The sequence below is a fragment of the Cervus canadensis genome, chromosome X (genome assembly GCF_019320065.1).
Source record: "Cervus canadensis isolate Bull #8, Minnesota chromosome X, ASM1932006v1, whole genome shotgun sequence".
Classification (NCBI taxonomy): domain Eukaryota; kingdom Metazoa; phylum Chordata; class Mammalia; order Artiodactyla; family Cervidae; genus Cervus; species Cervus canadensis.
Genome location: NC_057419.1, coordinates 132,131,762 through 132,145,762, shown reverse-complemented (window position 1 = coordinate 132,145,762; position 14,001 = coordinate 132,131,762). Strand labels below are relative to the sequence as shown.

The 14,001-nt window shown below is 43.6% G+C and overlaps 1 protein-coding gene across 3 annotated transcripts in view; it reads right to left on the bottom strand.

Annotated features, from left to right (window-relative positions):
* Positions 1-14,001, bottom strand: part of TENM1 (teneurin transmembrane protein 1) — an 891,941-nt gene that overhangs the window by 40,892 nt on the left and 837,048 nt on the right. For all 3 annotated transcript variants that reach the window (XM_043459374.1, XM_043459376.1, XM_043459375.1), the window contains 2 exons: positions 4,908-5,274; positions 2,839-3,349 (listed from right to left, as the gene is read on the bottom strand). In XM_043459374.1, the coding sequence (XP_043315309.1) occupies positions 2,839-3,349; positions 4,908-5,274 (878 nt within the window). The remainder of the gene's footprint in view (positions 1-2,838; positions 3,350-4,907; positions 5,275-14,001) is intronic.

The following is a 14,001-nucleotide window of genomic DNA, read 5'->3' as shown; positions in this document are numbered from 1 at the left end:
TGATTATGTCACTCATTTCCTGGAAGCTCTCCAATGGTTCCACCTTTTACTCAAAGTCTTTACAAAGGCCTTCAAAGCCCTATGCAAAGTGGCCCTGGCCACTTTGTTGATCTCCTATCCCAACTATGCTTGCTCACTCCACTCACAGGGGCTGCCTTACTTGAACACATCAGGTTTGCTCCTGCTGCAGGGTATTTGCCCTTGCTGTTCACCCTGCTGGGAAGGTTTTCCCTCTTCCTCCCCCCATACACCCATATACTCACTCCCTCACCTTCTATAGGAATTTACTCAAATGTCACCTTCTTAATGAGCCCTTCCCTGATCACCCAGGGGCTTCCCTGGTGGCCCAGATGGTAAAGAAGCTGTATGCAATGCAGAAGACCCAGGTTTTGTCCCTGGATCAGGAAGATCCCCTGGAGGAGGGCATTGGCAACCCACTCCAGTATTCTTGCCTAGAGAATTCCATGGACAGAGGAGTCTGGCTGGCTACAGTCCATGGGATCACAAGGAGTCGGACACGACTGAGCAACTAACACTTTCACTTTTCCCTCCACTTTTAAACATCTGGTGCTATAAATAAAGTTGATATGTAAAATTTTTAAATGTTTTCTATTAAGAACATCTGACCGTAGCCCGCCAGGCTCCTCTGTCCATGGGATCGCAAAGAATCAGACACGACTGAGCTACTAACAGTTTCACTTTTTCTGACCACCCAACCTAAAATAAAACCCCCTTCTGCCCCCACATCTTGATTCCCCCTTACTCTGCTTTCTCTCCTTCACAGAACTTGCCAGCATCTGAAGTTCTGTACAATGTAAGTGCTATGAAGGTAGGGGTTGGTATCTGTCTTGCTCATGGCTCTATCCCCAGCACCAGGTATATACTAGGTGCTCAGCAAATATTTGTTGCATAAAGAAATGAACAGTTAAACTGGCTACTTTGTGTTCTTTTTTTCCCCTAGTTTTACTGAGGTATAATTGACAAATAAAACTGCATACAGTTCAAACATACAAAGTGATGATTTGATAAATAAGTGAATGGTTGAACTGGTTATTTTGGAAACTAGTTAATAATTCTGCCATTTCTGGTTGCTTAACTGAATTTAACCAGTAGCTTTCAAGATACTTGTTTGTTTAATTTCAGCTGCAGTGTGACCTTGTGTGACATTTTAAAAAAAGATCCCTCATTAGAACTTTTATCTTTCCTAAGGGTAGTATATTTTAGAATGTGGGCTCTTGAGTCAGACAGTTGGAGTTTGAATCCTGAACATCTGTGTGAATAAGGACAAGTTCACCATTCTGGGTCTCAGTTTCTTCATCCATAAAATAGGCATCACAGGAGCATGGATCCCACGTTGTTATTTTGGGGATCAAAGAAAATACTTTTATGTAATCACCTAGCCTAGGAGCTGGCACATAATAATGCCTCAGTGAACAGTAGCTTTAATTACTCTTATTAAGATGTAAGAGAAATTTTTCAAGAAATAGAGGAACACCTGCAACAGAAACAAGTGAATATATTTTTCTAAGTGAAACTAAAATAGCTGTCCAGCTCTTTTGTACAAGTGGCATTTCTTTGGGATATGATCCAAAATTTGAAGACCAATTGTTTTGTCCCTTTCCTCTGGAGGCTTTCATGGGACTGGACCAGTTCTTTCCACATTTCTATATCCTTCCCAGGTGGCGCTAGTGGTGAAGAATTCACCTGCCAATGCAGGAGACAAAAAAGACCCGGGTTCAAACCCTGGGTTGGGAAGATCCCCTGGAGGAGGGCATGGCAACCCACTCCAGTATTCTTGCCTGGAGAATCCCCATGGACAGAGGAGCCACTTAGCATGCACGCACACATGTCCTCATGGACGAGTACACATGAATTCCTGATATTGAATATCTTCGCTTCTCACATTTCTCAACTTGAATGTCATTTCAGGCTCTGGGTTCAGCTCCACCGATTCTTTTCACTCGGTAAATTGGTTAAAGCTTTAGCAATTCCCTTCGTGGGGATGACGCTTGCTGACTGTTCACAAACTAGCTTTCTAAACAGGTTGACAGGCAAACAAGGTTGCCCCGCCTTAACAGTCAAGGACAATGGTCTCTATTTCCATCAGGACACCTCCTAGTAGCCTGCCCTCAGACACACCTTGTGCAAATTCCCCATTAAACAAAGTTATCATAGACCTGGTCTGTGAATACCCAAGTGTGCTGGAGTCTGCCTTATGTGGGGAAACTGGGTGGGGGGTGGGGGGGAGGTGCAAGCCTGTACTGGAGTTTTGACTCCACTTTTCCCAGAAGCAGCCTCTCCAGTTTGAGCATTTGTCCCACGTCACTTCACATAAGCTTTCATGGCCCACTGTTCCTAACTCCCACAGCAATTTTACACTGAGTTGGGCTGGACTGGGCTGGGCACGCATTCATTCATTCATTCATTAAACCCCACAGGGATCAATAAATACCAGTTAAACTACACTGTTTCTTTGCTACTTTAGAACTACTTTCTAGTTTTGTTATTTAAATGAAAATTTCTCTTGTTTTCCCAGCAATGCTGTAAATTTTTCTGAGTACATGGACTTCCACCTCATTCCTGTCTCCTGCAGTGCCACACTTGATTCTTCATTCAGCCTATGTTTTTATTATTATGCTCTGCAAAAGTGCTCTGGAGACATAGGTTTGAACCCTAGGAGTTGGGTTAAAATTTTCTCCTTGACTTTTTATTTTTTCTAATTGTGGTTGTTAGGAGAAAATAGCATGCAACACCCAGCAATTACTAAGTCATTTTCCCACTGTAATACAATTTCAAATAGAAACCTAAAAGAGCCCATGTTGAGAATTAGAAACTTACTCATAAACGGTTGTCCATCCATTTTCGTTACTTTTGGTAGCCAGGAGCCCCGTGTTCCCTGGATAGGTCATCAAGGCCAGATTGTAGCCTTGAGCTGACACTCTTTTCAGGACTCCGTTGCTGCTTATGGTCAGCCAGTAGACCTGCCCGCCGGGCACCACCAGCCAAAGGGGCATTCCGCTTGCGTCTCGGCGAATATGCACAGAGTTGCCATTGCTGCTGGTAATCGCACCCAAGTCGCCTTCAGCATTGTAGGTGAAGTTATACACATAGTCTCTCGTTATCAAGTTCAAGGTGTGCAGGTGGGTTCCGTTGACGGTGAACTGATAGAGTTCCTGATCAGCAGGTGAGGCAATCTCATAAAGATTCATGTCATTTAAATGGGCTTGGTTCCTGCTAATGGTACGAATTCGAACATTCCCAAGGTCTGCCACGTAGAGAGTACCATCAGGTGACACTGCTAAGGAGGAAGGGGCTTTCATCTTGGCATCTTTGGCATAGCCACCATCGCCTGTGGAAGGAAGACCCTGATTTTAATAGCTGTCATCACAGCATTTTAGAAACATACCAAATACAAAATATGGCTATATATCAAGAATCATTTTTGTAAAAAAAGAATCATTTTATACAACATTGTAAAGCAATTTTCTCCCAATTAAAAATTAAAAAAAGAAAAAAAAAAGAATTTACCCCCCTCCCAAGAATCATTTTAAAGGGAACAATCAGTGAACCAACATTCTCCATGTGCCCCAATTGGATATTTGAAGTCCATTATTCACAATTTTTGAGTCAGCACCACTGAAGATGAACAGAAGATGCAATGATCTCAGTGAACACCAATTTTGTGAAATCTTCAATCCTGCTGTTCCGTATCTATTGTATTGCTGGATACAAAAACAGCAAACAATAACAGCCAGCCCAAATCTGGCTGGAAATCCATGAGACTTATGCCTGTCCATGCTCGTAGGATCTATGTCAGGGCTTTCCATTCCTTCTCTGCCCAGAGAACCTTTCTTCTGTTACTTCTCATTGTCACATTGTCAAAGTACACTAAGTCTGTAAGTGCAACAATGACTCAGAACATCAAATTTGATAACCAGAATAAATATTCCAGTTTTGCCTTGAAAGAAAGATACCAATTAGCAAAATAACTATAAAACTAATTGTCCAGGAAAACACTGGAAATATCGATTAAAAGTCCTATCGACCAAGTTGCTCACTCCTGATTCCTCTGTCCCAAGGAAAGACAAAGGTTAAAAGAACCATTTGGGCCCGGATGAGCGGTTTAATAGGGCTGCATGTAGCATGGAGGGATTTCCACATTCCAGCAATAAATGCATCTATTGACATTTACAGGACTGTTTACTATCTGAAATATCCACTCCTGTGTTTTGGTGCAAAGGCTCTTTCTTCTCCCCACCTCCTTATCAATTGGAAGTAAAGGGCACTATTGGTTATGAAAAAATTTTGGATTAAAAAAAAACAACAATGTAAGTAGAAGGCTGATGTCTTGAGAACCCTCCATTGTGAGATTTATTTTATTTTTCATTGTGAGATTTAATTTTGTCCATGAACCCCCAAAGCAGTCTGTTCCAAGTCCCTTTGGGTTTCAAGCAGCTCACATTATTAATCTGGAAATCAGTCACTTAGTAGAAGTAATTTTTTCCTTACCCAAATCAGTAACTGTAGGTTTTACCTAGCTATCCTTTCTCTAAAGTACAAAAAATATGGGAACCTCACATTTGGATAGTGGTCCTAACTTCTTGAGCACCCAAACTTTTACTATACTAGTTTATCTTCAAAACAGTGAGGTGCTGTAACTGAGACACGTGATCACTCTACTTAGCAGGTGGAATGAGTCATGAAGAGGTTTTATGGCTTTCCTAGGGTAACTCAGTTGCAGAGCCAAGGCCAGATACTAGGCTGTCTGACCACCAATCCATTGCTTTCTCCACTGCCTCATACCAGTGTTTACAAGGACCACTTTTGTTCTTTTTTTGACTTTCCGATGCCCATTTTTCTTTTGAAAACAGAGAAGGGGAGCTGGTGAATTGCTTAAAAGGTCATACCTGAAAAACAGTCACAGTTGGGATCAATTTTGCAGTCACAGTCAGTGGGGGCCCCAGCTATGATGGAGATCTCCCCATTGGTGGTAACTTGCTGAATGCGGTTTACTTTCCTCTCATCTGTTTCAGCAATGAAGAGCAGCCCGCTGTGGGAGACGCTGATGGCCCTTGCTGACTCTAGAGTGGAGTGAATTGCTACCTTGCTGACCAAGAAATGATCGATGCCTGGCACCTGGCAGTGAATGGGGCGCCCTGCAATGATCCGCACTCGCCGGTTCTCAGAAATTTGCAGCACAATATTGTTATCCAAGACATACAATGAATTGTCCATGGGATTGACTGCAAGGTCTGTTGGCCACTCTAATCGCACCTGCAAAAAGAACAGAACACACACCATTAAGTTACAATATCTTTCTGGGGCAGTTTTATCTTGAAAGAAAAATTGGCTTATTGGTCTCCCACCCCCTGCAACAGCCCCGACTCTTGAATTCCAGCAATGTTGGTGTTATCTGGCAAAGTTGGGAAGGACAGTTGATTAAATGTTCTGGTAAACACATTTACCATTTATGGATTTCCAAAATACTGTGAATTATTTTCTCCCTATATTTCCAGAAAGACCCTTTTCAGAGCATGGTCTCCTTACTACATCTCAAATTCATCTACTTCTCCCCATCCCCACTGTTGCCAACCTAATTCAGGCCACCGTCATCCCTCACCTGGGCCACTGCAGGAGCCTGAGACACATCAAGGAGATAAGAGCAAAAGGACTGGGGTGTGTGTGTGTGTGTGTGAGTGTGTGTGTGTGTGGGTGGGTGGTCTGGTGTGCTGGGCACTGGAGTTAGAAGCAAAAGGACTGGTGTGTGGGTGTGTGTGTGAGTGTGTGTGTGTGTGTGTGAGTTTGAGTGTGTGTGTGTGTGGGGTGGTCTGGTGTGCTGGGCACTGGAGTTAGAAGCAAAAGGACTGGTGTGTGGGTGTGTGTGTGAGTGTGTGTGTGTGTGAGTGTGTGAGTGAGTGTGTGTGTGTGTGAGTTTGAGTGTGTGTGTGGGGGGGGTGGTCTGGTGTGCTGGGCACTGGAGTTAGAAGCAAAAGGACTGGTGTGTGTGTGTGTGTGTGAGTGTGTGTGTGTGAGTGTGTGTGTGTGGGGAGGTCTGGTGTGCTGGGCACTGGGGACACATAGGCAAGCAAACACAGATCTACTCTAGTTCCTTTTTCGACACAGGAGTCAGCCCAGTGCCTACCCTGACATTACCCCACCAGCTGTTGTTCACCACTGGGCACTTCTCAGAGAACGACGTTATGTTATGTGCACTCTCAACTCCACCACTCACTTATTCTGTACTTTATTTCTCTTGTCTTATGGCTAGACCAAGGCAGAAGAGTGGGCCCCATTCCTGGCCAAGATAGTAGCAGTGATGTAGCTGCTCTTCTTTCTGCCTTGAGTGAAAGCCCAAGGTAAGCTTTGTTTTTCTCATTGAATCTGAAAGTCTGAAAACAAGATATGGGCCGTCATTGCATTCTGAGGCCCACTATTTCCCAGTTGGAAGAGGCCTTCCACTCAGTAATGAAGTGGACAAAGGCCAGTCTGAGATAAATCTCCCTCTAATCCTGTCTCTTAATGGAGGGCAACTGGTGACACTGTAAAGAAGACAAAGGTTGTCTCTGACCTCCCCTCGTGCACCACCTGGGGCTCTCTGCCCTCTGTGTCTGAGTGTCTCCCCTAGACACCCAGAAGCCTCAACCTGTCCTCCTGTCTCTACGTGCCCTCAGTCTCGACATGGGCTGGCCTTCTCTGGTCAGTACCATATGCCTCTGGGCAGCTAGGAATTTGAATGCTAATGGAGTATAAAGCTGAGCTTGTGTTATGCATGTTCTACAGAGCCTTTCAGACTGAGGCCATTGGATAAACATTAAACACCAGCCTTAACAGCTCCCAGAGCAGTTTGCTGTGATGTGTTCCTCCGCACTTCTGTCTGAGGCCCTTGCATGTCAATGCCTTGTCAACTAAGAGGGAGAACAGTGAGACGGTGCACTTCTGCCATGGGCCCTCACTCTGGACCTCCGTATACACCATCGGGCTGGTACAGAAGCTGTTTGCATGCGCTGGGCCTATGGAGCATGGTCCCCCAGGAAATAAGCTGGGGTTAGCTGAGGAAGAGGAATTTATTTCAGTCCAACACTCCTATTTGGATCAAGTCTGAAGTCAGTGACCCAGAGAAAACAAAGCTGGCAGAAATGACGTTCTAATTATCCCCACTCTGAGAGCTGAGGCCAGGGCAGAGGCCGGGGACAGCACACACCTGGCAGATGTCAGAGAAGGACACGGTTTGGATTCTGTTCTCTGCTGTCAAGGCCACCTCTGAGATAAAGGCTGGTAGTTGGAAGATGAGCTGTTAAATCCTCCAACTCGCCCCATCTGATTTCAGTCAACACTATTGGTGTCATGTTTATTAGGTTTAATGTCGCCTCAAAAATACACCAGCTCCTCTGTTTGTTTTCTGTTCCATCAAATAAGTCTCCCTCTGGCAGTTTCCTGTGACTAAAGTGGCGTTTGTGCTTCTGAGACACTTTCTGTACCAGCTACACAGAATCCCTTTAATTCCCATTTGATTTGGCTGGGCAGCTAGTCTCTGAAATCTCCTCAGATGAAAGATGTGTGGCTACTTAGTAGTCTGGGGCCTGTGTTTTCAGAAACTGAACCTTTTCACCTCTCTTAGGTTGCTAGTTCCTTTTATATCTTTCTCATGTTAAATACTCCCATTTCCGGGTAATTTTTCAAGGAACTGGTACCAAGGCATTTCCACAACATACAAGCTAATGTAGAGGATGGAGTCTTTGCACTGACTCCGGCAGTCAGAATTAGCATCTTTTAGTTGCAGAGAAACCCAAGAATTACACACTATTGAGGTGGGGCTAAGGTTCACCCCTGAGGGCTGTTGGCATTTGTCCAAGTGGACAGAAAGAAACATTTCTTTGGGGGTGTTAGCAGCAGAAAGAGCTGAAGGGACAGTCGTGAGGTTTTGGGATTTTTGCATCGTGACCGGGCCTGCAGGCAAACCATTTGGCCTAATTTGTGGTCCTTGCCCCACCTTGTAAAAATACATTAATTTGTTTGAAATGTCAAAATGTATTTAAGCTAAACTAGCAGTAAAGGTCACTGGTGTAGCCGCCAGCTGGTGGAATATACCCATCTCCCAACAACCTTCCCTGAGAAATAACCCTGAGCAGAAAGGAGTCCTGGGTCTGGATGTCCAGCCTTGACAACGCCACGTCTTCCTCTGCTAACTGAAAATTTGCCTTGAAGGCACTTGGCTCTCAGGTCAGTCAGTCCCATGGTTGGCTTAAAGAGCAAGTTAAGTTTGACCTAAGTGGTAGTTTATAAAGCAGCAGGCTCTTAAAGGGGAAAATCCATGTGTAACAGCAATATCTGAATATGAGCCAGCGATTAGACCAAATTAGAAAATTCCTCAGTTATAAACGTCATCCCACACTGTAGACACAGATCATAATTAGTTAACTGGGGCTCTCCTTAACAGTTTCAAGGCCGGTTCTTTCCCGTATTAGTGTGCATGCTCAGTTGCTCAGTCGTGTCTGACTTTTGTGACCCTATGGACTGTAGCCCACCAGGCTCCTCTGTCCTGAGGATTCTCCAGGCATATTAGCGTGTAATCCTGGCAAATGAGGTATCTCCTATGAGTCTTTGGTTTCTTCATCTGCCACAAGAAAAAGAAGCTACTGACCGTCTACCTACCTTTTAGAGAGAGTGTGTGGATTGATTGAGATGGGGATGTAAGATACTCAGCCCAGGGTCTGGACAAAGTAAGGGACAGGAAATGGTGTTAACATGAAAAATGGTTTCAAAGTCACAAACCTTTAGGGATCTAGTCCAGTTATCATACAATATAGTTCCCTTTCAGCTCTGCTTCCCAGACTTCACTTGTGCACATCACAGCTTCATGAATTTTGCCTTAGCCGTCCACTACTTGTACTACTACAGACTTAATATTTTTCTTTAAATTGACCTACTTTTTAAATATAAATAGGTGCTGCCCCTTCCTTTGAACTGGTCCTAATCAATAACATCTATAAAATTACAGGCCCACTCATCTGAGCCTTTAATAAAAGTACCTACTGTTTATTGAGTGCTTCCTATGTGTCAGGCTCTTTACATGGATTATTACTTTATATGCTTAGAGTAATCACTTGAGAAAGAAACTATCAATATCCCCATTTTCAGATGTCGGCTCTTAGCCTTTCTGCTGTCTGATTTCTCACCTAGAAGAATGGACATGTTTCTTCATGTTCTTCTCACCAAGCTGGCCTTCCCTTTACTCTAAAGGTTGATTTCATTCTTTTTTTTTTGCTGAGAAGGTCAAAGCTCACTAGCAATTGAGTGATTTATCTTCCTCTTTCTTATTTGCTTTCTTTCAGTTCAAGGCTTTGTGGGTGCCTGCTCTGTGTCAAGCACTATTATAAAGGTAAATAAAAAAGGTCCCTGCCCTTGATTAGTTCACAATTCAAGCGACAGAAGGCAGATACAGAAACAGGTCATGTCAATATGATGTGGTTAATTGCCACAAAAAACACATGCCTAGGGTGACATGCAAACACATAGGAGGAAGTTTGGGGCAATACTGCTATTAATAGAAGAGAATGTAAACTTAGTCTTAAAGGATGGGACCTCCCTGATGGGCCAGTGGCTAAGACTCTGAGCTCCCAAGGCAGGGGGCCTGGGTTTGATCCCTGGTTAGGGAACTAGATCCCTTGTGCTAAAGATGCCACATGCTGCAATAAAGATTGAAGATCCCATGTGCCACAACTAATATCTGGTGCAGCCAAATAAATATTTTATAAACATCTTGAAGGATGAAGCAAAGGTACCGAGAAAAAGCACAAAACCACACGGGGGTGGGGCATTTGCCACAGCCTGAGATTGCTGGAACATAAAATAGGGTAGGTAGTAGTAGCAAGTGAAGTTCACATGTTTCCAAGGACTAATTTTAAGTCTCTCCACTGGGCACTATTGTCTTTTGCGGCCAGATAATTCTTTGTTGTGGGGGCTGTCCTGTCATGTATAAGATATTTAGCAGCGTCTCTGGTCTTTATTCACTAAATGCAACTAACACCTTCCCCTGACTTGTGATAACCAAAATGTCTCCAGATATTAACAAATGTCCCCCGAGGGGCAAACTGTCCCTTGTTTAGAACCACCGCACTAAGCATGAAGGACTGTGTATGCTAAGGACTTTAGACTTGAACTGTGGGTGTTGAGGTATCAACGACCATCTTTTAAGTCGAGGGTTCACATGGTCATGCTACGGCTTTAGAGAGATCACTTAGGCTGCAGTTCAAGGGGCAGGTTGATGAATGAGAACCAATTTAGAGGCCAGATGGTCACCAGTACACTCACACGTTAATGCAGTCATCTATCCACCCAAAATGAAAGTGAAGTTGCTCAGTCATCTCCGACTCTTTGAGACCCCATGGACTGTAGCCTACCAAGCTTCTCCGTCCATGGGATTTTCCAGGCAAGAACACTAGAGTGGGTTACCATTTCCTTCTCCAGGAGATCTTCCCAGTCCAGGGATTGAACCCGGGTCTCCTGCATTGTAGGCAGACACTTTATTGTCTGAGCCACCAGGGAAGTCCCCATCCACCCAACCCCCTCACAAATATCTGAGTGCTGATTCAGGCACAGTCCCTGCCCTCATGGTGCTTAGAATTGGCTTTACTGTATCTCATACTTTTTTGTATTTACAAAGCCCTTTGAGAAACTAATTGAAGCTATATATTCTCTCCCTAGAAAAAGGCTCAGATGTGGTAGAAGGAAGTGGTTAGGAGCTCAGGTTTTGGAGTTAAGATTTCCCCGGTTCAAAATTCTCTCTGTTATTTGCTAGCTCTGTGACCCTGGAGCAAATCAGGTAACCTGTCTGAGCTTCAGTTTCGTCATCTAGAAATTGGGGAGAGTAATATCTTCTCAAAAACTTATAGAAACTATACCAAAAAATCTACATAAAGCACTAAGCTCACTGCCTGATACACAGAAAGAGCTCTGTAAAAGGCTACTTTTTATCATGGAACACACCTGTATTTCTTCACATTCCTGTTAAAATTATCACAGTGTTGTCTTCCTTGGCTATCTCATGAAGTTTCTCTCTTTGTCTTTTTTTTTTTTGCTTCACCATGGGGCATGTGGGATATCTTAGTTCCCTGACCAGGGATCAAACCTGCACCCTCTGCATTGAAAGCATGGAGTCTTAACTACTGGACCATCAGGGAAATCTCTCTCATAAACTCTTAAGTGCAGTCACTTTGTCATGCTCTTTCAAGGTTTCTGTTGCTTTTCTGTCACCAACCATTTCCTCCTTGTCCATTTATTCCATTGCTTGGGAATCCTTTTAAGCCATGCATCCTCCAAGAAATATTTGGCTTATATTGGGATATATTATTTCACATATATTTGTCAGCCAGTTTCATGGCTAATATTTTAACTTATTACTTGGAATTCCCTACTGTTATTTGTAACAGTACTCTTGGTACAGTTCCAAGTATAGAACATGCTACTTATATAGTTTCCTTTCTTTTGCCCCAAATAGCTCTCTATCCCATTTTAGGCATTATGCCAGGCACTAGGGAGCCAGTTTGAACCAAGACAGACTAGACCCTGCCCTCATGAAGTTGACAATCTTTGGCTGACTTCATTTCCTTCATTCTCCAATAGGTATAGGATGTTAGTGACATAGAGAAGTAGACTACTTCTGTTCCATTCCATTATTTTACAAAATTAACTTTCATGGAAGAGCCTAAGAAACATATCATGACTGTTACTATATTTTGCCATTGCTACCAAATGCTAATAACTTCTTTCCCCCAAGTTCAACTGTGCTGAAGAAACCAGCTGTTTCCCAAATGGCCCTGTCTCCCTATCCTAAACAGGACACTTCTCATCTCCCGCCTTTCATACATATCCAGCCTTATGGCTCATTTAAAAAATGACTGTTTGCTTCTGATCTCTGAGGCCTCTTCAGCAGGAATTTCCAGGAAGCGTATGATTATCATTTCTGTAGCACGCCCACCCTCGGGAAGATGCAGTGATGGGACGTGATGCTCTCTGCCAGGTGTGCTGCCAGCTCCACGTTAGATTTCCCCATGCTTCTAAAAGCTGACAACTCCAGATTGTTAGCATCACTTTTTGTCAGTTTTCAAATGGCCTTCTCATTTCTTGACACTGATACTGTCTGAGCTTCTTCAAATTTATAAAAGAGGGAAAAAACCGTCTGGAGAAAGTTTGGCTTTCTGCAATTGGAAGGCACGATGACACCTTTGAGAGTGATGGCCCTTATTGATCTTGCTTTTAAAAAGTGGAAATTATTAGAAGATGAAATACACCAAGTCTACATGGACTTGTCAACTGGCAAATTATTTTCCATTATCTCATATTCACATTCTTGTGTTTCTCTGAATAACGGCTGGAGAGTTTGAGGAACCCCTCAACCTTTGGTCAGATGTCTCAGCATGGTCTGTGTCCATGGCTGCCTAATCAGAAAAACTGACACTTAAGTCACATTACTCATGGCAGATGCATAGCCAGGATTAATCTAATCAAGAGTTACAGCTGGACTGATCTTTAGAATCACTTTGCTGCAGAACCTATAGATTAAATCACATCTACCCCAATGTTTCAAGAACATTTTGGAAGTTGAGGAAACAAAGCGAAGCAAAACAAACAAAACAATCCCAAAGCAGACCTGGTATATTTCATATTGTAATAATTTCCACTTTTTATCTATTAATTATTTTTTCAATTTACTTATTTGGCTGTGCCAGGTCTTAGCTGCAGCACATGGGATCTTTGATCTTAGTTTTGGCATGTGGAATCTAGTTCCCTGATCAGGGATGGAACCTGGGCCCCCTGCATTGGGAGAGCTGTGTCTTAAACACTGGACCACCAGGGAAGTCTCAATTTCTACATTTTAAAAGGAAGATCAACAGGAGCCATCACTCTGAAACATAGCATGTGCTTTCCAACTCCCCAAACCAAACTTTCTCTAGATGGCTTTTACACATTTGAAGAAGCTTAGACAGGATCAGGGTCAAAACAAAGTGTTGAATTTGTGGTTACTAAGATGCTGTGGCAGAGACTACCAGTTCTATGGCTACCTTACCATTATTTCACTATTTCCTCCTTAGTGCATGAGTGTATGCTAAGTCTCTTTAGTCATGTCCTACTCTTTGTGACCCTATGGACTGTAGCCCACCAGGCTCCTCTGTCCATGGGATTCTCCAGGCAAGAATACTGGAGTGGGTTGCCATTTTCCTCCTCCAGGGGATCTTTCTGACCCAGGGATCGAACCTGAGTCTCCTGTGGCTCCTGCATTGATGGTGGATTCTTTACCGCTGAGCCACCAGGGAAGCCCTTCCTCCTTAGTAGTATATCTCTAATCTCTAATCTTAAAATTTGGGCACACTGCTGTCTAGAACAGAAGACATCCTAGCCTTATTTGCAATTATCTGTAGCCATGTGATTAAGTTCAAGGCAATAGGATGTAAGACAAGGTGTGAAAGTAGCCACACTTTTAAGTTGATGCTGCTTAAGGAGAGCTGACCCAACCGGAATGAGCCCCTTTTGCCCTTTCTTCCAGCATGCAATATGGATATAAGTGGTGGTAATTTTAGCAGATGTCTTAGACCATGAGGTGGCCCACGAAAATGAAAGGCATGCACCAGGATGGCAGGGCATAATTATGGGAGCCTGGGTCCCAGATGACCTCATGGAACTACCACCCAGTCCTAGACTGTAGATCAAGTCTGGCTGCTATCTTGCTTATGTCACTGTTGTGTTTGTGTGTGGGGGGCACGGGGGCGGGGTGTGACATTCTGTTCTCAGCTGAATCCAATCACAACCAAGAAAATGCTCTGTTAGGCTTTGTTTGTGTCTGGTGCTACTGGTCACACCGGTCTAGTAAATTTCTAGGTTTACATCTCTGTGATAGATCACCAGTGTTTGCAAAATTAAATTAAGTTGACATAAATTAATGCCTGAAAGTGGCTGACACCGGTGCCAAAGTCCACTAGGGCAGCCCTTTGTTATGAGGATGAC